This window comes from Talpa occidentalis, unplaced genomic scaffold (assembly GCF_014898055.3).
Source record: "Talpa occidentalis isolate TD23 unplaced genomic scaffold, MPIMG_talOcc4v2.1 talOcc4.3, whole genome shotgun sequence".
Lineage (NCBI taxonomy): Eukaryota > Metazoa > Chordata > Mammalia > Eulipotyphla > Talpidae > Talpa > Talpa occidentalis.
Genome location: NW_023603184.1, coordinates 117,028,051 through 117,054,191, shown reverse-complemented (window position 1 = coordinate 117,054,191; position 26,141 = coordinate 117,028,051). Strand labels below are relative to the sequence as shown.

The following is a 26,141-nucleotide window of genomic DNA, read 5'->3' as shown; positions in this document are numbered from 1 at the left end:
TAACTGTCTTTAGCACATGGCTGAAGATCTGCTTATTTTGCTCTTAATAATACTTTTTTTTCTTTTTTTCAAGAATGTCCAGAATTTCTAGCTAAATATGTATATATCTTGTGAAGCCAAATCTTTGAATTATAATAATTGCATTTGGATGTCATAAGTTAAAATGTTACATATAAGTTTCTTTCCCAAGATTTCACACATTTCTTGGCGTTTATCTATGTAAATATATTGCCAGTAGAAACTGAGATAATAAAAGCCCATGCAAATAATCATCCAGTATCATTGCATTTCAATCACTGCCTCCTGTCCCCAAATTACTATGTATATTTCAGAGGGCTGGCATTTTTTCCAATTTAAATTCAAGCAATTCTTGAATAATGCCATTAAAAATTTGCCTGAGAATGTAGTAACAAGGAAATTAATTTTCTTTCACTTTTTTCATTTTATTTCCAACAAAAAATATTTATATATGCAAGTGGTGATATGGATAACACACTTTATATTGGTGCCTGATCCATGGTGAGAGAATTTCTCTCCATCCCCATCCCACTCCTAACCCATATTACCGCCTAATTAATAAACTTTTTAAAATCCAAATAACGTAAATTACTCTTCTGAAAATAATCAGATAATGTTCAACATGCAGAAGAAATGGTGCATTTGTAGCATTTGAAAGACTTGGTTTCTGTTTTGGAAGTATTTTTCCAAATCTTTAACAGAGATTAAATAGGAATGTTAAGTCTGGGCCTACGCTCTTTGCAAAAGTTGAGAATTGATTGTGTCCTTCAATGCCTCCATAGCCTGTGTGCTAGGATGTGACCTTTAGCTAGCAGTCTCATTGGAGTCTGTCTCTGAGGCTTGAAAAAAATAAAGAGTTTTCTCATATACTCAGCTGGGCTGAAGAAAGTATGAGAAAGTATGAGAGGAGGTGAGGCCATTAGGGAATCTGTTAAGTTTCAAACACTCATGTTGTTTTGCATTCAGAAGTTTTCAGCAGGAATGCTTCTCTGGTCTTTAAAAACCTTCACGCGAAACTCAAGTTTGATAAAAGGTTTTACTGCCATCTCATACATTTATACCTGATAAGGAAAGGAGAGGAAATCATAAAAGTTATGTATTTTCTTTGAGACCAACTCTAATCAACAATAGGACAATCATGACTTTACTTCTAGATTCGTAATTTATTTCTTTCCAAAGCACAAGATAAAAAAAATGGAAAGAAAGATAGTTTTTTCTAGTTGGTTAAATTAAATTATTTTCATATTGCTTTGGATATAGGGCAGTAAGCAAGGGAAGGGTTAAATCAACTAATCACAACAAGTTTGCAAGTATATGAATATAAACATAAAAAACTTAAGTGACATATAAATATATTGAAAATGGACATTTTTGTTTGTTGGATAAGTATGGTCCATTTTGTGTGCCCACAGGAAAAGATAGTTGAAAAGATAAACTGCATTACTCATATGCATGTGCTTGTCAAGATAAATTGTGATGTTAAAGCATGATGCTGAAAACTGAATTTACATCCATAAACACATTGTTCCCCACAAGGAAGACATTACATAGTGAAGATCACTTTATGCTAAAATGTCTGGTAGGCATGACAAATATTTAAGATATTTTATATCCCTTGAAAAAGGAAAACATCCCTACAATTTGATTTCCTTTTACAATTAAGTAATGTCCCCCATTTCTCCATTTCTTGTTCCTAACATATCCAAAATAATGTTTTATGATAAAAATAGTAAACATTTATGAATAATTTTTATAGGTAAGTATTAGCAATAGAAAGATATATTATTCTTAGATCTCAGAGAACCCAGAGGTCTGAAATAACCCAATCTCCTACACAGTAATGCTATACAGCATCCCTGAGAAATAATAACACAGCTAAACACCAGCAGAATGTCACTACTTCATTACACAGCTCATTCCCATATTGAACAGTCTTGGTTGCTTAAAAATGTGCTGTAGAAATCTGCCTCCCTAAAACACTCACTAAATACTGATAATGCCTCTACTTTAGGATGTTTCCCTAAACAGAATCAAATCCCTGCTAAGGAATCAGTGGCTAAAAGAGTTGTATAAATTCACAACAACCTCATTAAAGCAAAGTAGTGGTATCTCCTGAGAAATATCATCAGACCAGCCCCCAAAAGGCCTCCCAGACTATACTGAACCCTAGGTATGGTAATGTCATTTAGCCTATAGTTACAGAAATTTCATCTTACAAAATCCCAGAACTGAGTGAGCTGAAGAAAGTGCACTTGCATAAACACACACACACACACACACAGAGAGAGAGAGAGAAACACAGGACCAATCAATCCACAAAAGTGAAATGCATAACTGTAAAATGGCTAAGATATTCGGGGGAGACTGTCAAAGCCATTCCCAATTTGTAGGCTACATGCAACTCAAATTATTTTAAGACTGTTTAGAGAGCAGAGTATCAGAATAAGAGAAATGGGTTGACTGAGTGAATATGTAATAGCATCGGACACTAATAGTCGAGTGCATCCATCTCTGCAGTTGGACTCTGGGTTTGCTGTTGAAGTTCAAGTTGGCTTATCAGGGCACCATCCTGGAGTACACTTGAATAGATGATCTGACTTGACTTTCAGAAGATTGTTTTGCCAAGTTCTAACCCCTGTCCAAAGGGAAGCATTCTTTCTTCAGACATAAGGGTAATTTTAGTCAAATTTTATGCTGATATATCTGCTTGGGTCCATAATGTGTTGCTTTGATAGAATTCTCTGATTCATGTCTAATATCCAGCTTTTTAGGGAACAGAAAGCAGGGGTAACAGTAATACATAAAAATACATCCCCATGCCCTGCTGTATTGATTTGTCTCTTGAACTGCTTTGCCTGGCTCTGCCCACTTCCTACCCATTTACCTTGACTTGTGATAGCATAAGACCTTGCCATTTGGCTCTGGCTCTGGATCCCCCTGTCTTTTTCCCTGGTAACACCAAAATAGAAACATACATGTAGCTCTGCTTTACAACTGCCTGCTTTGATAGTTCTTGACTAGAGTGTTGATTAGCAATGGGCATAAGATACGCATAACGCTGTTGCTAGTAACAGACTATATCAGAAATTGTTTTTTAGAAGGATAAAGATTTCCTCTAGGACAAACCATTTGTAAATGGTTCAACAAGAACTAGTTGAGGATTTTAAACAAAGACAGGAAGAGTTTCTACCATTGTTATTTCCCCTAGATGAAAGAGTGTAGTCCTTACATTAAACCTCCTTTTAGATGAAGAACAGAAAAATTCATGTCGAAATTGTTAATCACTGGTGATAAAACACAAACTTCCAAAGTATCCCTCTTATATAATTTCAAAATCTCTAAATGTTTTATTATTGCCAGAATACCTATGCATAAACATCGGAATAACAAACACTCACTCTGGTCCATACACATATTTGGTTGGAATATTAGATTTCTGTGTCTGTACTCTTCTTAATATACTTAAATCTCATTTCTAAAATATGTCTATTGCATTACTAGAAGTGGTTATATATTCAGGTTTTCAATCAACTGGTTTACTAGGTTGAATTGACTATAAATCTGTTGACATATATTGATGATTCCTCATTTTCTTGCCCAGGGATCATTTCTTCTACTCATTTATTTTCAATCTCTCGACTTTCTTATTTGACAGTATCCTATGAACAGAGCACTCCAAGCTCATAAGAAATGGTGTAAACTAATTAGCAGATTTATGATGGAAACTATTCCCCTCCCATGTGATCACCCTGCCTGGATAATGAACTTTGTGAAAATATCCAGCTCTTACCACATTAAGGCAACAGCCTCACTCCAACAAGCTCTTATTTTGCCCTTGGACTTCAGTTCATTATTGTGGATATGGTACAAATCCAGAAACAAACAGTACGATTTGAGGGACAGAGTTAAAAATAAAACAACCTAAAAAATGGATTTTGAGTTAAGAAAATTCTTGATCTTCTTTTGAAACTGACAGGAAGAAAAATAACCTTAATAAGAAGTGTTTGAAAAATACTGTACTGAAATCAGTGTATCACCGAAATGTAAGGAAGTTGCAGAATATTTCTCTGCATGCAGGTGTGTAGAAGCACTGAAGGGTTACTAACGAACACTAAATAGAAGTGTTGAATAGTTTGTTATGGGGAGAAGATCTAGAAATAAGAGTGAAAATCAGTGCTGGTTCATTACATCAGCAGTGGGGCTGGCAAACCCCACTGCTAAAGTTGTCCTTAAACAGCAGGCACGTGGTTTGACCACTCTAGCTTGTAGCCCCCTGGCCGCAGCACAGAACAAGCTCAGTCTTCTCCATGGGTTCATAATTGACCACCAGCCATCTTGGGGGGGGGGGCATCTAAATGCTGTATCATCCTGCTTCCACTTTTTTAAAATGATTTATTTTATTTATTTATGCATACAAGAACTGGGGTGCAGGCCAGAGGTGTGAGGGGTGAGAGGATTCACCAGAGAGAGAGTAGGGATCAGAACAGGTGGATCTACTGAAATACACTGCTGATGGGAGCAGCAGGCGAGACAGGAGAGGTCTGCTGCACCATTGTGGGTTAGCTCCCTGGACAGGAATGGAACTCATGTTGCACTGACTGGCAATAGCTTGATAGCACTGGCAATAGCTCGATAGCCCCGGCAATAGCTCGATAGCCCCCTACTTCCATTTTGATCACATATCCCTGTGCTGGAAATTTCACCCAACTCTATCCACTTCAATGTTAGGGTGTTTGCTTACTGCAGATTTGCTTTGTGTGTGACCCAAAACACAGTGATACAGAATTGCAAACTAGCTTGGAAGAATGGGAGAGAAACTGAATGAGAAGTTTCTGTACATTCTTAGTCTTTTCCATGGAAGTGGTTCATTCATTCAGTAGTAATTATTAAAGTGGAAATACTATAGTGCAAATTAAAGATCACCCAAGGAGCTAAAGAAACAGAAATAGAGAACAAATGCATGATTTAAATGCCATCTTCTCTCTCCAGCTCACTTATGATAAATCCTTTATTAATTTTGATTATGCGATTTGAAATATTACCCATCATACCAATATATGTAAACTCAACAAAGCACTTGATAGATTTAACAATTTATTTCAAGCTTTAATGTTTTTATATGACACCTAGATCTTAAAATGTATAGGTATTTTATAGCTCTGCTTAAACATAAATGGCATATTTGTCCAGTTTACTAATACAAAGATATCTTTGTTTCTCCCAATGAATATACCTATCATTCACTAATGCCAGGAAAAATTATAAAAATGTCCTATAATAAAAAAAACTATACTCCTATGTAGAAAAAAGGAAATAATCTATTTGATTAAATAGTAATTTATTTTTAGACATGCATTATAGCTGACCAATTACTGTTGAGTATCTTTAGATTGAAGTCCAGAAAGTTCTATTTCTTGTGTGTTTGGTCAAGAATTTTTAAGTACATCAGGTCTCAAATTATAGAAGAGGCTCAAAAAAGGGCAAAACTTTACATTATTAAATGAACATATAAATAACTGAAACACTACACTAGAGACAGCATTACAATATGAAGCATACATATTTGGACTAACAAAGGTCAGCAAAAAATATTTGTGTCTTTGTAGAAACATGAGAAAACAAAACTTGTTAATGACAGAGGAAAGGATTCCTTTTAGAACTTTTTTCCTTTATCATAAGTTTAAATTTCACATAACATTATTAACATAGGCCAAATACTATGCACTAGAATGCACATAGAGCATCCAGTCTGTACTGTTAGTATCTACGTAAGTGATTCTGAATAATGCTCGCTCTTTCAATAGTCTTATTTTGGCAATAAGAAAATATATGGCTCTAGTAAAATTCACATTCATAGCAGATGAAAAAAGCCTGAAAGAATACATTTGTTGAAATTTGCATTTGGTTTTGGAAAACATCTGTTTAACAATTGAACACAGCCATACTTTAACTTTTAAGTTCCCACACTGAAAAAAAAGTACCAAGGTATTGTGGCAATTTACTTTTAGGGACATTATGCTGGGCTTTGAAATTCAAAAAATAGGATATTTCTTCTTGAATTATTTTATGATCAATGTACAGTCTCTACACAAGGAAAATTAAAGCTGTCTGACAACTCATAGAAACATCACTGGCTGCTAAAGATGTAGAAAATTGCATGAAAGCATGAAAAGCAATGGGTAATTTTGCAGTTTCATCTCTAAATACAATTGTAAAGACGCCTGTCTTTCAATTCTTTCTCCCTCTTTCTTCTGAAGCACGGCCTTTTAGTTCTTGCCCTTTTAAATATATGCCTAGTGTAGCTTTGCTTCTTAATGTACTGGTTGATCTTACCCGGCTAAGAAAGTATTTACAGGGGGTGCTTGCTTTTATCTGTATTCACAGAGAATGCTAACAAATTAGAAGAAAGTGCCAGAGAACACCACATTCCTTGCCCAGAACACTACAGTGGCTTCTGCATGCACGGAAAGTGCGAACATTCTATCAATATGCAGGAGCCATCTTGCAGGTAATGCCTTAACTCTTTAACTTTTAAAATGTACAAAATAAAAATGTGGACACTAAATTCTGCATGTTTACAAAGAATTAGATGGCATTAGATGTCTGAATGGGTGATCAGCAGCAGAATTTTTCTTTGCCTCTCTTACACGCACAGGCAGCCATTAAAAAACCATGAAATGTGTGTGCCTTGCACACCCAAGTACTATGTATCACATGGTCGTATAGCCTCCCCTAAATTGTACTTTAGGCATTATACTCTCCTTTAAACACAAGTACCTTTGTGTCATTCTTTTTTACTCATCGTTTTTTCTTCTTAACGTAGAACAGTGCTAGGCACATATCAGGCTCAGTAAATATTTCTCAAACAGATAAACGGATGAGGTCTCACAGTTCATTAGACAATATAGCTGCTTTGGGAAGGTCGTCCTTTTGAAAGTCCTTCAGATCTGCTAATAAATATCATCAGTCTTGGTTTTGCTAGGTACACACGCATTTCTATCCACAAGCCATGTACAGATTCAAATTCAGTTAAGATACAAAGAAGTTGCTTGTCAAGATTCAGTTCATAAATATAAATATCTGCTGAATAATCATGGATAGAACATAATTATTTCAGAGATGGCAAAACCAAAGTAAGAAAGCTGTATTTTTATTAAAGGAATATATAATTGGCATATGATGAAATAACTTTTGGACTTGCTATACAGTTCTCACTCTCTGTCTGTCTCTCTCTCTCACTCTCTGTCTCTCTCTCTCTCTCTCACACACACATACACACACACACACATATACACACACACATCTCAATAACTGTCTTCTTAACATGTTTTCCTTCACTGACTACTCTCACATCTTCCCTCCAGTGAAGCCAGGCAGAGAGCTGAGAACAGAGGTTGCTCCTGCAGCCCTGTCATCCTCATCAGAGAGGCCATTATCAAACTGCCTGATGTGGCTACATAAGACCCCAGGATGCCATAAAATTCAAAGTGCACTATAAAAGTAGTTGCACAAAGTCAATATTAATATTGTTTTTATGTGAACTTTTCTTTATTTCATTGTCAAATGCTAGTTGTAAACAGGAGATTATCTACCTGAACTTATTGGTGAAGGTTAAATAAGTGAGAGGCTAAATGCATTCTCAGACGACTAGCACCTGGGGTTTGGTTTGCAAAACTATATTGCCTTTATCATAGTTACTCTTTTTCCTACCAAAATTTACCTCTATAATATAAGTAGCCAATTTTATGACCAGAAAATTAATTATCTTACTGTAACTTTGGTCTAATATAGTTCAACGTGTATTTTAACAGTACATAGAGAATATTTTGTTCAAAAATAAATTAATAAACCAAATTTTTATACCCCTGTCACCAGAAAACTAACCTTTTCTCAAATAATCACATTGTCTGATATTGCTTAAAGAGCATGTAAAACAATTTGTAAAGCTCACTTGAAAAAATAAGAACAGTGGTCCTGTGTATTATGTCTGTATTATCATTACAAATTATCTCCTGACTATCCCATCTTTAAAATCTATTGTTAATAGTGTAAAACTATTAATAACAAACTACCTATCTTCAAAACTAAAATAAAGAGAACATGTTGAAAATAAGCCATTGAGAATCCTATCTACCAAGTAATATTTTTAAAAGAACACAAAGTGCTCTAATTTCCTGATGAAGATAAATGCCTCTAACTGGCAGCTATCAAAATGAATCCAACAGCTACAGATAACTGGGCAATGTAATTTCTTCTAGGTGTGATGCTGGTTATACTGGGCAACACTGTGAAAAAAAGGACTACAGTGTTCTCTATGTTGTTCCCGGCCCTGTACGATTTCAGTATGTCTTAATCGCCGCTGTGATTGGAACCATTCAGATTGCTGTCATCTGCGTGGTGGTCCTTTGCATCACAAGGTCAGTAATGACACTCAGTGCCCCACCTCGATGCAGGGATCTCTTTTGTCATATCGCTCTAATCATGAGTCCCCTCCATGGTCTATACAACTGTCCATTATCTAGAATCTTATTTCCTCATCGTAAGAGCATTTGAATAGTCAAGTGGAAAGATGTTGATTTTTATGTGGGAGTGAAACAAGTTATTTTTATATTTTTGCACAGAGGAGGATAATTTTCTCAGCAAATGCTTTTTTCCCTTAATGTGTAATGTCAACTTTTCTTTAAATATGTTTTTGTCTTTTAAATATAAAAAGAAGTTTATACAAGCTACTTACAGACTATTTAAATGACCAGTGTTTCCTTACTTACCCAGGTCAGTATGGTAAATTAGGTCAGGGTACATGTTATCCGAGGTTGAAAATAGTGTTACCTTATAACTCTCATTTATGGCACTATATTTCAAGCAAAACTCTCATGTATAATGATTTTAACTTGGTATAAACAAATTTTTTCTTAAGCTGACAGAATAGATTTTAATCATGAAATTCAAAGAGATAGTTGTAATGACAAAGATTATCATATGAGAAAATCTTTGATAGAAGGAAATATGCAGCAAATAGCATAAGCATTTCTATCAGTCCCCTAGGACAATAAATGGTAATTGTTTCCTGGGGAACTAGGTTCAGAGAGATACAGAGATCTCATCCAGTTTCAACACAAAAGAAAATCATGATTAAGTCATGATGTCTGACATTGGGCTTGGACTAAATGTGAGCCAGGTACTTGCTTACCATCATTAGCATATAAATTTATGGTAACCAAGAATTATATTCCAAAGCAAATACATATTATTTATGTCTTATGTAACCAGAAACATTAGTGAAGATAATTCTTTCTGACCTGATTTCACTCTCCTTGAGAAAAAAGTTCCAAGATGTTTCTCAAGATTTTGTCAGATTCACAGGCATTTAAACTTTTATTCATTTGTACAGCTTTACAGTAAATCAGAATGTTTCCCAAAAAATTATTTTCAAAGGACAAGAAAATAAAAGAAAGTACCATATCTTTAGAAAATAAAGGCCATAAGACATCTCGGTATCTGTATTGCACTATCTTCTTTGAGAACAAGTGTGGCACTTGCTCTTGAAAAAGAGAAAATATGGTTCATAAATCCTTGCTGGCCTAAAGGCTTAGGGGAAGATCATCAACTGGAGCTTTGTGCTGTTCTAAGCCAAGTTGAGTTCATCAACTCGACTCTCACGTTTAGATGCCAAGTGAGTCAATGGATTATATTAAAATAGATTCTGGGGAACATAAAGATAACTCAAGAAACCAAAATAACTCAGTACAAAAGAAAAGATAGGAAATAATCTAAAACACAGGAATCTGCTCTATATTACTCTAAGGGACTTGAATTTCTAATAGCTAAGGAATATCAGCATAGGAAAAACAAAATTCATATTTATAGATATCACCTCATACCGGTTTGATTTGCTACTTCATATAGAGTCAAAAATGCAAACTTTAAATACTTTAGCAATGTTTTCAAGTCTGTTATTAATAAGACTTGATTTTCATTCCCATGTACAATAAAAGCAAATGAACATGAAGGGTATTTATCTCACCAGGAATTGTGTGTGAGTGTATTATGTGTATGTATAATATATGTGTATATGCACATATATTTGATAACACTATGAGGAAGGAACAACTATCCCCATTTTCAAGGAAAGGATTCTGAGGTATGAGAAGCGAATAAATTGCTGCGTGTACATAGCTGAGCAATAGGAGCTAAAATGAAGCCTCAGCAGCCTAGTGTCAGAACCTGTGCACTTAAAGCGCTGCTCATATAGCCCCGTACTGATGGTGATGTAAATTCTGGTGCTCAAGACAACTTAAATTTAGAGCAAGCCATTTTTTCAAGACATGTAACCATTTTCATGTTCCATGTTAAGACAAAACAAAACCCATCCTCTATATATTTTTGAGAAGAAGCAATAGCGCATGATCTAAATAAGCATCATTGTAATGCATTTTATAAAACTGTCCTAGTACATCCAACTTTTCCAAAGCCTTTCCAGGTATCACACTAACCAATAAGCCACACTATTCCCAGTATGGATTCATTTCATTAACTTGAAAACATTCTGATCAAAAACCAGATTTTCCAACTAGATCATCTTCCCTCCAGTCACCCTCCCTGCTGGTGACCTGGCCTCACTATGTCAAAATATCCAATTGCTAAAAGATTTTAAAAATCACAGTCAGCAGAGGTCTCCTTGTCCTCTTTTTCTTTTCATGCCTTCCTTGCCTGGTCTCTCCTCTTTTCTTTCTCTTCTCCCCTTTTCACTTTTATTTCCTAATTCAGTGCTTTATTTTTTCTTCACTATTTTATTCAAATACCTGCTTTCCTCCTAAATTCATATCTCATAGAAAAATGAACATCTATAGACATGATCTTGAATGTAAAGAATTCTGCTGAGAAATTGGATTGTCAAATCTTTTTTGTCTCCAGCTCCTGTTTACTGGGAATGTGATTTCCAACTCCATGTTCATTTTTACAGATCTGCTCCCATATGTAGCTAGAAAAGTAATCTCTATAGATTGTATATAATATATATAATATAGTATATATATTATATATATACTATAGTAAATATCTCTATAGTCTTTCATATATATTTACTTATTATAATAGCTTATTATAATAGTACTTTATGTGAATGCTATTGTGGTTCTTTTTTGCATAGTCAAAACATTTTTTTAATGAGGGGAATAATACTGAATCAGAACTTTTCAGATAATTTGGATGAATATGACCTTTTTACAGAGGCTAAATAATTGGTACCAATTTATATCTCTATCTGATAATGTTAATTTAATGAACAAAAGTGATGTTGGGTTGAGCCAAAACAATATCCCTTTCCATTTCATATCAGATATTAACAGTTGGTTCCTTCTCTGGTTTGATAGGAGTTGAACTTGTAGCATTAAATGTCAATATAACATTCATCCTTTGGATATTTAAAATATAAAATTGAGGAGACCTTTAATGTAAGATTAGATGGACTCATGACTTGTTTGATTATACTGTGCTGCGTCATTCTCGGTGTTTGGATGAGCAAGCAGCTGAGGACAAAGTAAATGTATTCCTTTTCAACTTCCACCTACTCTTTGATTCTCCTCAACAGAGGACAGCAAGCAGAAGCAAAAAAAAAATAGCTCTCCCAAAATAATTCAGCTTCTACTGAAAATAAATTATTTCATCTGAAATATTTTAATAATCTAATTAATCCACAGCTTCACTCTGTGATTGTAGGACCAAACTTTAGCTAATAGCACTGGACTAAGATTTGTAAACTTTCCAACCTTCTAGGAAATGCCCCAGAAGCAACAGAATTCACAGACAGAAGCAAAATACAGGGCACTACAGTTCAGACAACACAACAAGAGCGTCTACGAGGTTAATCTAAAGGGAGCATGTTGCACAGTGGCCGGACTACCGAGAACTTGGACTACACTATACAGTATTATAGACAAAAGAATAAGACAAGAGATCTACACATGTTGCCTTGCATTTGTGGTAATCTACACCAATGAAAACATGTACTACAGCTATATTTGATTATGTATGGATATATTTGAAATAGTATACATTGTCTTGATGTTTTTTCTGTAATGTAAATAAACTATTTATATCACACAATATAGTTTTTTCTTTCCCATGTATTTGTTATATATAATAAATACTCAGTGATGAGAAAAAATTGGCATTCTTAAATTTGCGGTATCTCATAACTATAAATATAATCAAGCTAGAACAATCTGTACAGGTTCCAGTATTTTTCTCCATATCTATAGGAGAGCATTAGTTTATACAGGACTCAGTGGCTAGGTTTTGAGCGATTCCAAGATCAAGGGAAATGATGGTTATTGGAAAAGAGAAAAAATAATTTACTTTATATGAGTGAGGATAAAATATTTCAGATCTTTGAATCATCTCTATTTCATCAACTTTCTTCCCTTGTCTTCCATTTTCATCCCCAGAGCAGAAAAATCTCTGGCATATAAATTAAATCAAAGGAGAAGGGAAAGAAAAGTGTTTTATAACTCATAAAGAAGAGGGAAAGAAAGATATTGGTTTTTATTTTGGAAACATCATAGAATCTTCCAGTTAAGTGCATATCTAAAAGGTACTGAACAAGTTACATATTAGGTATACACAGAGCACAAAATCTATTCCATTTTGATAAGTGGAAATAACAACTAAGGGGGGAAACTTAATAATATCATTAAATGTTGAGGGAAAAAAATGTTGAGAAACACCAAAATCATGAGTTCTCAAAACACCTTGCTGTATTTATAATGTATAGTTCTTAAAAAAAAAAAGTTAAAATCATAACCAAATATCTTATAAATAACCTTATGATTCATATTATAGTAGACTAGTACAGGACCATTATTTGAAATGAAATTAACATGATACAACAGAAATATGTTTGAATCATATTTTTATAAGAAAGAAAGTTAATCCTACAACAGCATAGAAAGTTGGTATAAATCATTCTTTGCTTTGAGCTTACAAATTGGTATAACCACTTTGTTTAGAAAAAGTAAACTGAAAAATGTTGAAGAATAAGATTGAATCCACAAATCATTAAATGTCTTATCACTATATATAGTTCATAGATTCTCGTTGTTAATATGGTAAATCTAAATAGAGCCCTCTTTGTCTCCTTCAGATGACCTCTGCATAGACTAAAAGCAATGACACTCCTGTGTCCAAAAAATAAGAAGGCAAATACCAAATCAACACATTCTATATATAAAATATTCAGTGAAAAATAGGTTTCTCGAAGTGATATTTAAGATTTTTGTTAAAACTTAAATAAAGGTGACAATCTAAATAGGATTTTAGATTCTGTGAAAAACCTGGTTTTCTAGTTTAGTCATCATTTTAAAAAGTGTGAATCTATTGGCATAACCATCGCTCAAGTGTTTCCATAAATCGGTCCTGTGTTACTTGTACAAAACCAACTCCTTTAAACTTCTGTGTGACATTTTAGTTTGGTTAACAGGTACAGAGATGTAACTAATACTTATCTCCTTTGTAAGACTGTAGTTGTGGCAAACAAGCCCCTTCTCTGAAAGATGCAAAAAGTGTGACATCACAGATCTTGTTTTTTTAATTTATTTTTATTTTTAAAGATTTATTTATTTATGCATACAAGAGCTGGGGTACAGGCCAGAGATATCGGGAGTGAGAGGATTCACCAGAGACAGAGGAGGGAACAGAACAGGTAGACTGACTGAAATACACTGCTGAAGGGAGCAGTGGGCAAGACAGGAGAGGTCTGCTGCGCCATGTGGGTAGCTCCCTGGCTGGCAGGGATCGAACTCTCTGCAGAGGCTGTGGATAGCTTCACAGCACTATGCTTAACTTCTTGCACCACCAGGAAGGCCCAACATCACAGATTTTAGTAGAGTTTAAAAGAAATAATTTCACTGATTTTCACTTGTAAGCATGAAATGACTTCTTTATTATATATTGATACATTACTTTGCATCAATTTTTATCAAAGGATCATAAACCTAAGTGTTGGAAAAGTCCTTGGAGTTAGTAGCACAGTACATTCCTTTTCACCTCATGCTCACCCATCCATGAAGAAATCCTTTTTAAAGGATTCACATTGATTCTTAAGTACCAGGCACTTTCAAGGCTCTAGGGAAATATATAAAACATGATCTCAACTCAAAAGGCACTCGTGATATAACCTGACATATTATCTTCCAGGCTTTATTTGCATATTTTATATAATTTAAAATTTCATTCTTGGAGAATTCTAATTTTGAGAGCATTTTTTCTTAGATAGATTTGAACTTTATGTCACTATAGCTTTGATTCATGTTTTTCTTTTTATTCCTATATTTCTTCTCTGGAGCAAAGGAATAATAAGTATTTCAAGTATTGGAAACTGCTATTAAGTTTTCCCAATCACCCCATAACCCCTTTGCAGGTATTTTCTTCTCAGGTGACATTCTCAGTATCTTTATTTGGTCATCATATGATATGGTTTTCACGTACCCCCTCATCTGCATCATCCATCCTTGGACAAACCCTACTTTGTCAGTACATTTCTTTAATGGATACACCTCAGAACTGTACAGTCTGATACAGTTGTGCCTTGACCAGTACAAACAGTAGCACAATTTGTAGAAATCACATTTCACTGAAACCATAAACACCAACCTCAAGTTCTATTTCAGTCACAAATTTGTTGTGAAGTCGTGAACAAGTCATTTCCCATCTCAAGTCTCAGTTTCCTCATGCTTCCTTCTCTGTAATAACAAGATTCTAGATATTCAAAAACCAAGCCTTATGTTATTATTGCTACCCAAGCCCATGTTCACTATTTTTATGCTTGTCCTCTTCTTAGATTCAAAACTTTTTTAAATAAGCTGCTTTTTAGCTATGTCATTCACTCGTTCATACATTTTACATGTATCACGCATTTGTACAAGTACATAGTTACCAATTACCAGCACCAAACTAAGCCATGAGATAAATAAGGCAGAGTCCCTGCCTGCGAGGAACTCATTACCAGATCATCCTGGTTCCCCACATCAAAGGTATAGAGAGACTGAGAGGTAAAATTAAAAAAAAAAAAAAAAGTACAAAGAATCTAACAAAAGATATGATAACGTTCAGTTCAGAGTGGTCGAGAACCCAAAGAGGGAAGTTCTGACAGAGTAGATGTGGCTCTTCTTAGTGAGATTTGAAGAATGACTTCATTATTTTCCATGCATGCTCTTGACTTCTGCTTCTGAGACTTTACCCATTCCTCTGATCTCATGTCCTTCTCTTCACAATACCCAAAGCAAGTAACAGCTTATCAGTGAAGCCTCTGTAACTCTCTAGGCTGTCTTCTTAATTCTGTTATGGTACTTTCCATGTTACTCCTTAATTTTCCACACGAGTCTGTCTTTCCCTTAACCTGGGAACAATAAGACAGAAAATTGATAACTTGCCAATTGCTTTTATTTATTCAACAAACATTGGGTGCTTACACTATGCAAGACACTGTTCTAGGTACTGTGATATAGCAATAAAGTGAGTAACAGGTATATACTCTCAGGCTCACTTTCCAGCAAAGGAGGTGGAGGTGAGGCTTAATCAAACAGTAAACAAAACAATAAAGTGTGGAAAGTTGTAAACTTTTTGAGAGATTTAAAATTAGATGAAGTGATTCAGAGTAACTGGGTGGTTAGTAGGGATTCAGTCCCTCAAAGGAGAGAGTAATACTTCAAACTTGACCTTTGAAGAGAGACAGAGATGGGCCTAAATATAAACTCTGCATTTTTAATTACTTAACTTTGGACAACTTACCCTATTTCTTTATCCCTCGTATTTAAATTGAGAGAAAAATGTCTTCCTACACCCAATACAACCGTTACATGAGTTAAACAAGATATATCATGCTTTCACTTAGAACTATGATATGCACAGAATAAACTTTCAATATGTGAATTTTATTTTTTAGACAAATAATATATTTCTCTAAATTATTTTACAAAGAGACACTCAAAGGAGTGCCAAACCTTTGGAGACTAGAGAACTGGTTCTGGAAAAAAAAATAAGGCAATATAGAGTAAAGAAACAATACAGATCCTCTAAGCCTTTTCAAATGAGTCTACTGGCATCAGGTCTAAACAAGAGGAGAGATCATTTATTCATTTTAAAAGGAGTCTATCCTGATAAAGCACATACCATTAAACCTCTTGTGTGTTTCCAAGAACAGGATGAGTGAGTCAATATTGCAGTGATTTTGCAGGGCCAAATTCTTTACTTTAGGAGTCCTTGAGGAGAAGTCAGCGCATGCTATGGAAATATGACCGGGATTATCTCAAAGTCATATTAGACTCTCTACTAAAGTTTATCTTTAGAAGCTATTTCCCTGTTCTAAAGTCATATAGCACCTATACCAGCTGTAATTGTTCATCAATTATAGTAGAAATTTCAGTTATGTAATTAATCATCTAGATATCAATAACAAATCTTTCCATTGAACTATTGATATCTTTACATGAGTCTCCACATCTTATCAAATATGAAGGATTATATAAAGTAATGGTATTGGTTTTTTTAGCTAACTCATAAATATACAAATGAGTATGGCCCTTTGAAATCAGCATCAGGACAGTATGGATGAAGTACAGTCAATATAGTCACATTTAGTCCTCCTTCTGGCCTCGCTCTGGGGGAAAAAAAGAAAATAATAATAATACTTTACTGGTCTACCTGCTCTGGGAAGTTGACCTTGATCTATGTCCATCTCTAGTAATACTAAATGAGTTATACTAACAAATTTTTTGCTTACTTTTAACTTTTTAATTAATTTCATTATTTCTCTTGCATCAGGTAAGAAGTAGGAAAATAATGTTTTATTTTTTCAAATTAAATTCAATCCAGCATAAGGACCTAACTTAGATTTAGCAAGAAGTCAGTCCCAAATCAGGCATTATGGGGGACAATGAGAAGGGGCGCACAGCAAGCCCTGCTCCTCTAGTCCAAGTGGTCCCATTGTCATAGCTTCCCCTGCCAGTCTTCCAGAACACTCACACACCATCCCTTTACACAGGGCTTAGCCACAGGAATCTCCAGAGATGCTCTCAGTACCCTCATTCTGTGGGGTGTATTTCCTTTCTGTGAGAGTCTCCCTTTGCTGGACTTTCTCCCCTGCTCAAGCTCCTTATCACCTTTTTTCATTCATCTCATGAACCCCATTCTTTTTTGCTGGCCTTGTCTACCACACCCAGCTTAATTCTTTTTCAATGACACTGACCTAGAAAAACCAGGACACACTAGAATACTAATCAGTGATTAAAAAAATAAATAAACTCGTGCCATTTGTGGCAACATGGATGGAACTGGAAGGGATTATGCTAAGAAAATAAGTCAGAAGGAAAGAAATAAATATCGAATGGCTTCATTTATATGGGGAATATAGAGAAACCAAACAAAGGGTCAAGACAGATCTTGAAAACTGACACAGATATGAGGCATCCAGGAAGGGGGGAAGGAGAGAGATCGAGCAGTGTGTGTGGGGGAGAAGCACAAGGGTCTGTGGTGATGGACTAAGGGTTCTTCAGTGGTGGGAGAACTATGGAGACCACACCTGAGGGGAGAAATCATAGGCTGTCCAAAAATTAACACTGATGTAAGAAAAAAGTACTTCATTTAAAAATTAACTCAAAATTAAAAAAAAAATTTTTTAAATCAATGCATTCTTTTAAAAATTGCTTGGCATTCCATAAAAAATAAAAAAAGCAAAGACCTTTTGATGAGTCCAGCTATGATAAAACAAAGCACAGAGCTATGTTCCAAATTGTCATCAAGTATATCAAATTATTCATAAGCACATTATATAAATAAAAATGAACTTACTCAAAAATATAGATAAGACAAAACAAAAAATACTCCCATCACCAAGAAATAATTGTTCGTGCACATCTTTTCAGATAATTTCTATGAGTATTTATATACTGAGGTTTTTATAGGACAGTAACATAATTAAAAAAAAAAACCCGAAATCCTTGGGGCCTCCCCTGGTGGCGCAGGCGGTTAAGCGCAGCACTGTGAAGCTGTCTGCAGCCTCTACAGCGCAGGTTCGATCCCGGCAGGCCAGGGAGAATCCTATATGGCGCGGCAGACCTCTCCTGTCTCACCCGCTGCTCCCCTCAGCAGTGATTTCAGTCAGTCTGCCTGTTCTGTTCCCCGCTCTGTCTTTGGTGAATCCTCTCACCCTCCTGCGCATTTGGCCTGTGCCCCGGTTCTTGTATGCATGAATAAATAAATCTTAAAAAAAAACAAAAACCCTAAATCCTCTCTAAAGGAGAAGCTATAAGGTTCTTTAGTCATTGAAGCATCATTTATGAAATGACATTTACATACTGTGGGGTTTTTGTGCAAGTTTCAATCCCTCTCGGATCGGAATCAGTGCTGCCCTCAAGGAACTTAGCTGAGGCTCTCCACATTAACTGTTAGCATCTTTATCTGGCTTTTTCCCTATGCAGTAATATTCCACTCTCTCCTATACTATTTACGAGAGGCCCTTCTAGTTTCAGTGTTTTCATACCACTTGCAAAGTATTCTCAGTCTTGCTATCTGCACCTGTCCAAAGTTTGCCCACAAAGCTTGGGGGCCTCATGGACAGAGTCTCCCCTCTCCAGTTTCAGTGATGCTAGCACTCCCCGAGGATGCTTTGTTTCTCTTTTCACTCTGTGGATATTTCTCTCTGACCATGGGCCACAGAAGCGCTTTGCTATTTATTCATCACATGTCTACAATGCACTTAGGCAAAGGCAGCTCTTCCTCCACCAAATCACACTTAAACACAGCTCATGATGGTGCCAGCCTCTGCACTGTTGTTCCCCAGACTGAACGCTCCTTCCTTACCTTGTATGGCATGAGTAAAACATAATTGATTGGCACCAATTGGGGCATTTGATTTGGTTCAGCACTGAGTAGTGTTATATTAAAGAACAATGACATTTAAAATATACTTATTTTATTTTATTTATTCTAATGTGTATCACTTGATTATATTCAAGAGTACTTGAACCAATTTTCAAACATGAACATAAAATAAAACTGAAGGATTAAATATGGAAAGATAACATCATTAAAATTAAGGAATGCACAAACAGCTGCCACCCATCACTGGAACTAAATTTAGCTACCAGAAAAGGGCACTGAATTTTGCTGGTTGAACTAGTCCATTAAACACCATCTAGTCTTCTAATAGGCTTTTCTATGTTAGTTCGTGTCTCTTTACAAGAACAAGATGAAGAGAAAATGCTATGCCCTGTAGAGAACACACTTATCTCCTTACTACTTACTTGAAAAGAAAATTCTCAGCTACAAATTCCTTTATCTGTTCACATGCATAATCTCTGGGCCAATGGCCTTCCAAGTAAGAACTCTCAGATGGAGAAATAACAAATATGGGGGAGGAGGGAGAATAAAGTGGGCAGGAAGGAACTAGCTGAGAGAGGACTCAAAAGCTCTGGAGGGAGAGAGCACGCAATTGAATTGAAGGGGGGGGGCAGGCATTTGTGGGAAGAATTTAATAGCTAGTTCATTAAAATAGCCCTTCAAAAAAAATCTAAAGCATTTACACAGGATTTCAAGATTATGGGATGGCAGCAAGTAAGGAGGGAGAAGAAAGGTGGTGCCCGAGGGAAGGCCTCTTGCCCTGAATCTGAGCAGGTCAACCTGCCTCAGGTACAGGGGCTGGTAGGCAAGGAACTGGCTTGGCAAGCTGGGCAGAATGAGGCCAAGGCACAACTCCAAAAATGAGTGTCAGACCTGCAGGTGAGAAGGAGAATATGTTTCAAATGAAAGTTTAGTCATATGCATATTTTTCCTCACAAATCTTGACCTCTGATATGCAGATTAGATTCTTTATATTTTGCAAAACAACCTCATCCCAAAGCACTCTATCTACTCTCTAGATAAAGAATAAAGGAACAGCTCCTCCTCTCCACCCAGAGGCCAACCCTCCCTCTCTCTGGCTGTAGAGACGATGTGGCAAAGGCAGGCGGCTGGATGGTTTCTGATCTGGCTGCACTTGGAAAACAAAATCCCCAGGTCTTACAGCAGTCTTGAGGAGCCTTAGAAAAGACACTAAAAAAGGGAGCAGACCAGGCCCTGCTTACAGAAGACAAATCCATCTGTGGTTGGCCTGGGGAAATATAGGTCAGAACTACCAAGCAGAGAAAAACATTGGAAAGTATTATTTAGGTTTAAAAAGATGAGTATAAAAAAAAAAAAAACCGGCTTCTCTGTTAAGTGTGAGCTAAGAAAGAAATGGGAATGAAAGCCCCAGTGTTCCACCTTCAGCCTTTCCGAGGGCCAGTGGCCCAGTTCTGCACAGGGTAGCATGAGCAAGCAGAGCAGGTAACTTAATTAAGCTCACTGACCACAGCCTTGTGAGCAGCCAGTGATGCTGCCCATCCCCCAGCTGATACTTCCCTGCACTGGCATCCACATAATAACATTATATTCTCTTTTAAATAAGATGCATATGAATGTTCACTTGTGCCCAATTATAGTAAAATCTGATTTCCATAAAATCAACCCCCCTACTTAATTACAGTCACATAGGATTAGAGAAAAGAGTTTTACTTTGTATATAATCTATGCATTAATATATGCATTTAACTGTCTGAAATAGAACTGATACATTGCAAATGCAAATGTGCTTTTCAATCAGTGGGATTTACCATACATTTTCTTCCCTTCTATCAGGATTAGGCGTAAACTGAGTCACAGCAGTCTTTAGTTAGAGCATGGGGATCCGGATGTTCTGAAATGTGAATGTGTAAACTGGAGTGCTTTGTAGGCAGGAGCTTGGGTTCAGCAGTTTTGCATATGGTAAGGAGTTTAACCCTCTGGGTAAGGAATCTGCAAAGGGCAAGAGAATGAATCTCTAGTTTTCCAGAAGCAGTGAGGAAACGGCTTTCTTCAAAGGGCGATCCAAAGCTGCTTTGACAACAAAATGATTAAAGGCTGCCTCTTCTCTCATCTTACATCTGTCACTTTTCTGTATTCCTTTTTGCCACAAACATGAACACAATTTTTCTCTGAGGAAGACTTCAGATTGCACGTTAACAGGGAATTAAAAGTGAAGTTCACTGCAACTCACACCAAAAGGATTGTTTTTTCCAGCCTCTGGCAGACCTGGCACCAAAAACTGGAGTTGAAGAAAGTCACTGAACTGGCACAATAAGAAAATGATTGAAAGCAACAGGGATTGAAGTTTCATCATTATCAGTTTAGTGGAAACATGAATGCTTCTCTGAAAAGCTGCACAAAAGTACTTCAAGGGGACCCAGTACTCACCGCACTGGCTAATCACCAAAGATGGCAATTCCGTTTTGCCACATTGTCAACCGTCTCTTTTCACCTAGTACAGAGAAGAGCTGGATGCCATAAGAAAAGGCTTTGATGGGGAAAAGGAGAGAAAATAGGTGGTGAGTACCTAGGAAAATTGATGGAAGAGCAAGATCTTATACAGAGCAGACGGCATTTGGAGGAAAGGACTATAAATTCAAATCAGGAAAATTTCAGAAAATTGGAAACCACACAAACACACTTCTACCTCAGGACCTGAGTTAATTTCCTGAACAATATCTTTAAACACTATACTTAATAAACTGGTACCCATAAAATACCAAGAACTTCGATAAAAAGATTAACCAAAAGTTGCATTTATAGATGTAGAAACACATGGTATGAATTACAAAATTGTTTCATTTCATAATTCCTGACAGTTTATTCAGCAACAAAGTTTAGGTTGAAAAACTAAGTTCCTGAATCCAGGAGGCTTCTGTGGGACAGATTTTTAAAATATATCTTTGAAAAGGCTAGAGATAGCTTACAATCACCTGGTAGTTTGGAGGACAATTGTTCGAGTCATCTATGTTTTGCTTTCTTCTTTTCATCATTGCAAATTTTTCTGTCAGAGTCTAAGGCATTAGAGAGATTAAGTTGTTGATTTTTTTTTCTCCTTCTTTGAAATCAAGGTCTTTCTGTTCTCAAGTTACTATCTCTCTGGCACTAGCTGCTTCACGTTACACCCGATGCTATAAGACATCCTCACTTAAAAATGCATGAATCAACCTTGAATTTTCTATCCTTTGATCCTCGTTGAGTTGTTGCTTCTCAATATCAAACAGCCTGTAAAGCTATGACTTGAATAGTGACCATACTCAAAGGAACACCGCGCCAGATTTGATCCTGAACACACAAAATCAAAACTCTTTCCATTTCAGACAAAAACCCTTTGTTTGACCTGATCGTAATGGAGTGAAAATGTCCTTCAAGGACTGATTTTTTTTTTCTTCTAACTATGTCTGAGGATTTTAAGAACTGATACTATGGTTTATTGTTTGTGATAATGCCTGATACAAACAATTACAAATTTTTACTAAGGACAAAAACAAGACCCACATGTAGTGATTTCCTACGCCTCTCTTGTAAGACAGGCATTGTTTAGGGTACTTGATGAATACCATTTCACTTATTTCTTACAATGAACCTTTGAGACATGCTATTGTTAATCTTTCATGATGAAGTAATTGTAAAATAACTTCTAAAGTTATAAGTTGGCCAAGGTCACTTGGCCAGAAAGAGGCAGTCAAAATTTGATCAAATCAAAATCTGTCGAGCAACATTGTAGCATGTTATTTCTGTTACCTTGTATTTTGCTAGCAAGTTAGAAATTATATACCTTTCAAAGATTTCCTGTTGACCACCCAAAAGTTTATTCCAATAAAGCTGCTAACACTCTAATTCTCTTGAAATTTTGCAATGAAAATTATCCTCAAAGACAACTTAAGAACCACACTAGAACACCTGTTTCAACATACTGTAAAGACCCTATCTTGGGTTCCTACCTTTCTCCCTTCTCATCCTCCCAATTTTTTTTTAAAGAGGCATGTATTTATTTATTTATTTATTTGTTTGTTTGTTTGTTGTGTTTGTACATGCACTGGGTACAGTCAGAAGCGCGGGAGGGTGAGAGAATTCACCAGAGCCAGAGCGGGGAGCAGAGCAGGCAGAAGGACCGAAGTACACTGCTGAGGGGAGCAGCGGGCGGCAGGAGAGGTCTGCCCGCCATGCAGGACCCTCCTCTGGTGGCCGGGGAGCAGCCGGGAATCGAACCGGCGCCGCAGAGGCCGTGGGCAGCTTCGCAACCCAGCACTCAACCACTGCACCACCAGGGAGGCCCAACATCATCCTCCCAATTTTAATGAACTCAGCTGTCTATATAGTTCTTTCTAGCTAAAGTTTAGATACCAGGGGAACAAGATGATCAGATTGTTAGAAGGACTATCAGACTATATCTTGTCCATGCCTAAGTTTATTTGGTTTTCTGTCCTTTTCCAAGTCTGGCTCCTCTCTCCCAAGAGATGTTAAGCTTCATGAGATCAAGAAGACTGTCTTGTTTATAGGGCACCAGTGCTTTGATAAGTTTTTGGAACACTGTAGATGCTCAATAGCATTTTGAATGAATGAAAGTATTCTCCAACCCACCTGGCTAACTGGCCATGTAAAGTGAGGAGTGTAGCTGTGACATTATGTCATAAATCAGCAGAAGTGAAGTAAGACATGTTTGATTTTAAAGTTTTCAGTCTCTAAAAGAGGCCCAAAAGTCTAAATTAATAGTACAGAGGTTGCTAAAAAGGCCTTGAAAACTTTTTTTTCACTTTTTCCTTTCTTCCTTCCAACTGTCCATAAGGCATACTAGCTTCCAGGCAGCACCCTAGTGGGCCAAAGGGTAGTATGGAACCGATGTGCTATAAATTACAGTCATTACAACATGTCAGCAGCCCCCAGCTGAGATCTTTAACACATTGCTTTGAGAGCTTTCAAGGGCATTCACTTTCAGGACGGTTTAGGAGCATTAAATGCCTTTTGCAACCCCCCAGGTTTTTTGACTCATGTGAGTCTGCCACTTACTGAGTGTATCTTATCTCACAATCAATTTAATTAGAAACCGTCAGATTAAAAAATGATCTGTTGCTTCTGAAAAGCACACAAATGCTTTGATTCATTTGTAAAAGCTGTTCTCTTTCCCTTGTTTCTCTATCTATCCTTTCAATACCTAATATAAATAAAGCAGTGTAAGAGGGGCAATGCCTTGTGGCTTTGACTGCCAAATAAATTGTGCAATAAAGCTTATTTAGAAAAGTGATTGCTAAGCTATCACTGGAATCCCAAGACATACTCTTTGGTAGTCAAGGTGGAAACATGCCCCGGTTTTATTTCTTATGAACATCATGTAGTTTGATCATTTCTCAAAGAAGGGAAACTTTTTAAGTCATGTTGCACGGTTGAGCTCAGAATGGCCAAAAGGTAAACTGATATGTGGAATAAAACTCAAACACAAATCTAAGCAGACCAAAAGGAACAAGGGGCAGTAGTCTGTCTGATTTCATTTGTTCAAGACGTGGGTCCTGGTTCTATCATTAGCCATTCATATGAAGGGATGCATGTAAAAAAGAAAAATGTTAGCTACCTAAGAAGAGTACTTCCAAAGCTACTGAGGTAGAAACTATAAAATGAATGTTGCTTTCCATGAGGTCAGTCATAAATGGAAAAGATGTATTCAGAATAAATTACCAGCATCAAGACAAACAGAGAACCCTCCCTGCTGAGGAAAGCTGGTACCTTTGGATTTCACCTACCAGGCTTTGTCACATGGAAGAGTTGAGAGCAGGGGCAGGTCGAGGAAAAGCCCTGTTAAGTGACCTAATTCTAAGGATCTATATTGCAATTCCTGCCTATTTTAAAATTTCAAATAAAAAGAACCTGCTTACTTAATGGTTAATAAAAATGATTAGTAGATAGGATTCACTGAATCTATCAGACCCAAAATGTGCCAGAGAGAAAAATCTATAAGATACTACTGGAGATTAAACTGCTCTTAATTGCATACATTACTATCGTGTGTTTGCACATTTATTATTAAAATTTGATTACTCTTTCCCTCTTGGTACAAGAAAGGTAAACTAGAGGTCTGGAGAGAATGAACTGGATTGTATTTGTTATCTAAATTGGGTCCATTCAATCTGTCCTGGGTCCAATGAACTATTCCAAGAAGAGGCTATGGGGACAGAACTATATTAGGAGTTACAAATCCAGGGCAAGGACAGGCTTAGCTAACTATAAAGGAATTTACCAATTGCAGTGACCACCACAATGAGTGAATGGGAACCAAGACAAAAATGTTAGAAATAAACTTTTAACCTCTGAGTAGATGCTTACTCTAAAGCCAGATTACAAGAAGGTCTATGAAACCAAGCTACCTATAAATAATGCACACTGGGTCCTTTTTCCCCCCACAAATATCACTGTGGCTTCCAGGTGAAAAACAATGAAACTCATAATAAAGGACTTCTAATTGATTGTGAAAATCTACAATTTTGCATTCTTTGTTTTTCCTGTTGATGGTACCATTTTTGAGATTTGGGTTTCTGGAGACCTGGGGGACTGTCAAGGAGGACTCAAGTCAGAAAGCACAAATATAAGCTTTAGAAACATAACTGTTTGGACAGCCTTTGAAAAGTCTTGTCTGGGTGCTGTGACGGGCACAGCTACCGTGACAAGCACTGTTCCACGCTGTCATTCTGGCAGCAGGGTGTTTTGGCAATGAAGGCGAATCCTGGAAGAAACACAATCTGCCTTGTTTTATAAATTTCAGCATCAGTTGCATGTCCTAATCATCTTTTAAGGTGCGTTATGGTCTCAGAACAAAGAGAGCTAAGGAGTTGGACAATTATAACAGAAAATTGTTAAGTGGTGAAATGGTCAGGCAAATCATTTTGCTTCATGATTTGATAATTGTTTATATTTTCTGGAAGAGGTGTCCACTCTCTGTGCATTACTCAAGCACTAACGCATCAGACAATCAAACTCTAAGTTAGATTTTGAGTCTCTAAAGTCCTAAATAGTACTTATCAGTTGAAACCAAGACTGCCTGCTGCCCTATGTCTCATTAAAGGCACTACAATCTGCAGGATTAGACTCGCTGACCATCCTGATGAATCATAAAAGAGAAACAATGAAATGAAGAACTTCTTTGGTAAAGAAATGCCTTTACCAAAACCTATTATAGCACTTGTAAAGTCTTCTTCAGGGTGGGATTAGAAACCTTT

The 26,141-nt window shown here is 36.4% G+C and overlaps 1 protein-coding gene and 1 long non-coding RNA gene across 3 annotated transcripts in view; one reads left to right on the top strand and one right to left on the bottom strand.

The window, feature by feature from the left end:
* TMEFF2 (transmembrane protein with EGF like and two follistatin like domains 2) overlaps positions 1–13,158 on the top strand; it is a 231,002-nt gene extending 217,844 nt beyond the window's left edge. Inside the window, exons 8-10 of one of the 2 annotated variants that reach the window (XM_037523736.2) lie at positions 6,403–6,526; positions 8,277–8,435; positions 11,737–13,158. In XM_037523736.2, coding sequence (XP_037379633.1) covers positions 6,403–6,526; positions 8,277–8,435; positions 11,737–11,749 — 296 coding nt within the window. In that variant the 3' untranslated portion in view covers positions 11,750–13,158. The remainder of the gene's footprint in view (positions 1–6,402; positions 6,527–8,276; positions 8,436–11,736) is intronic. The other variant, XM_037523735.2, reaches the window with a different exon arrangement.
* A 485-nt stretch (positions 13,159–13,643) lies between these two features.
* Positions 13,644–22,022, bottom strand: LOC119256048 (uncharacterized). The gene is made up of 4 exons (XR_005127617.2): positions 21,867–22,022; positions 21,322–21,421; positions 16,186–16,296; positions 13,644–15,412 (listed from the first exon to the last, which is right to left on the bottom strand). It is a non-coding gene; the product is annotated as an uncharacterized LOC119256048 (long non-coding RNA).
* Positions 22,023–26,141: the final 4,119 nt, after the last annotated feature.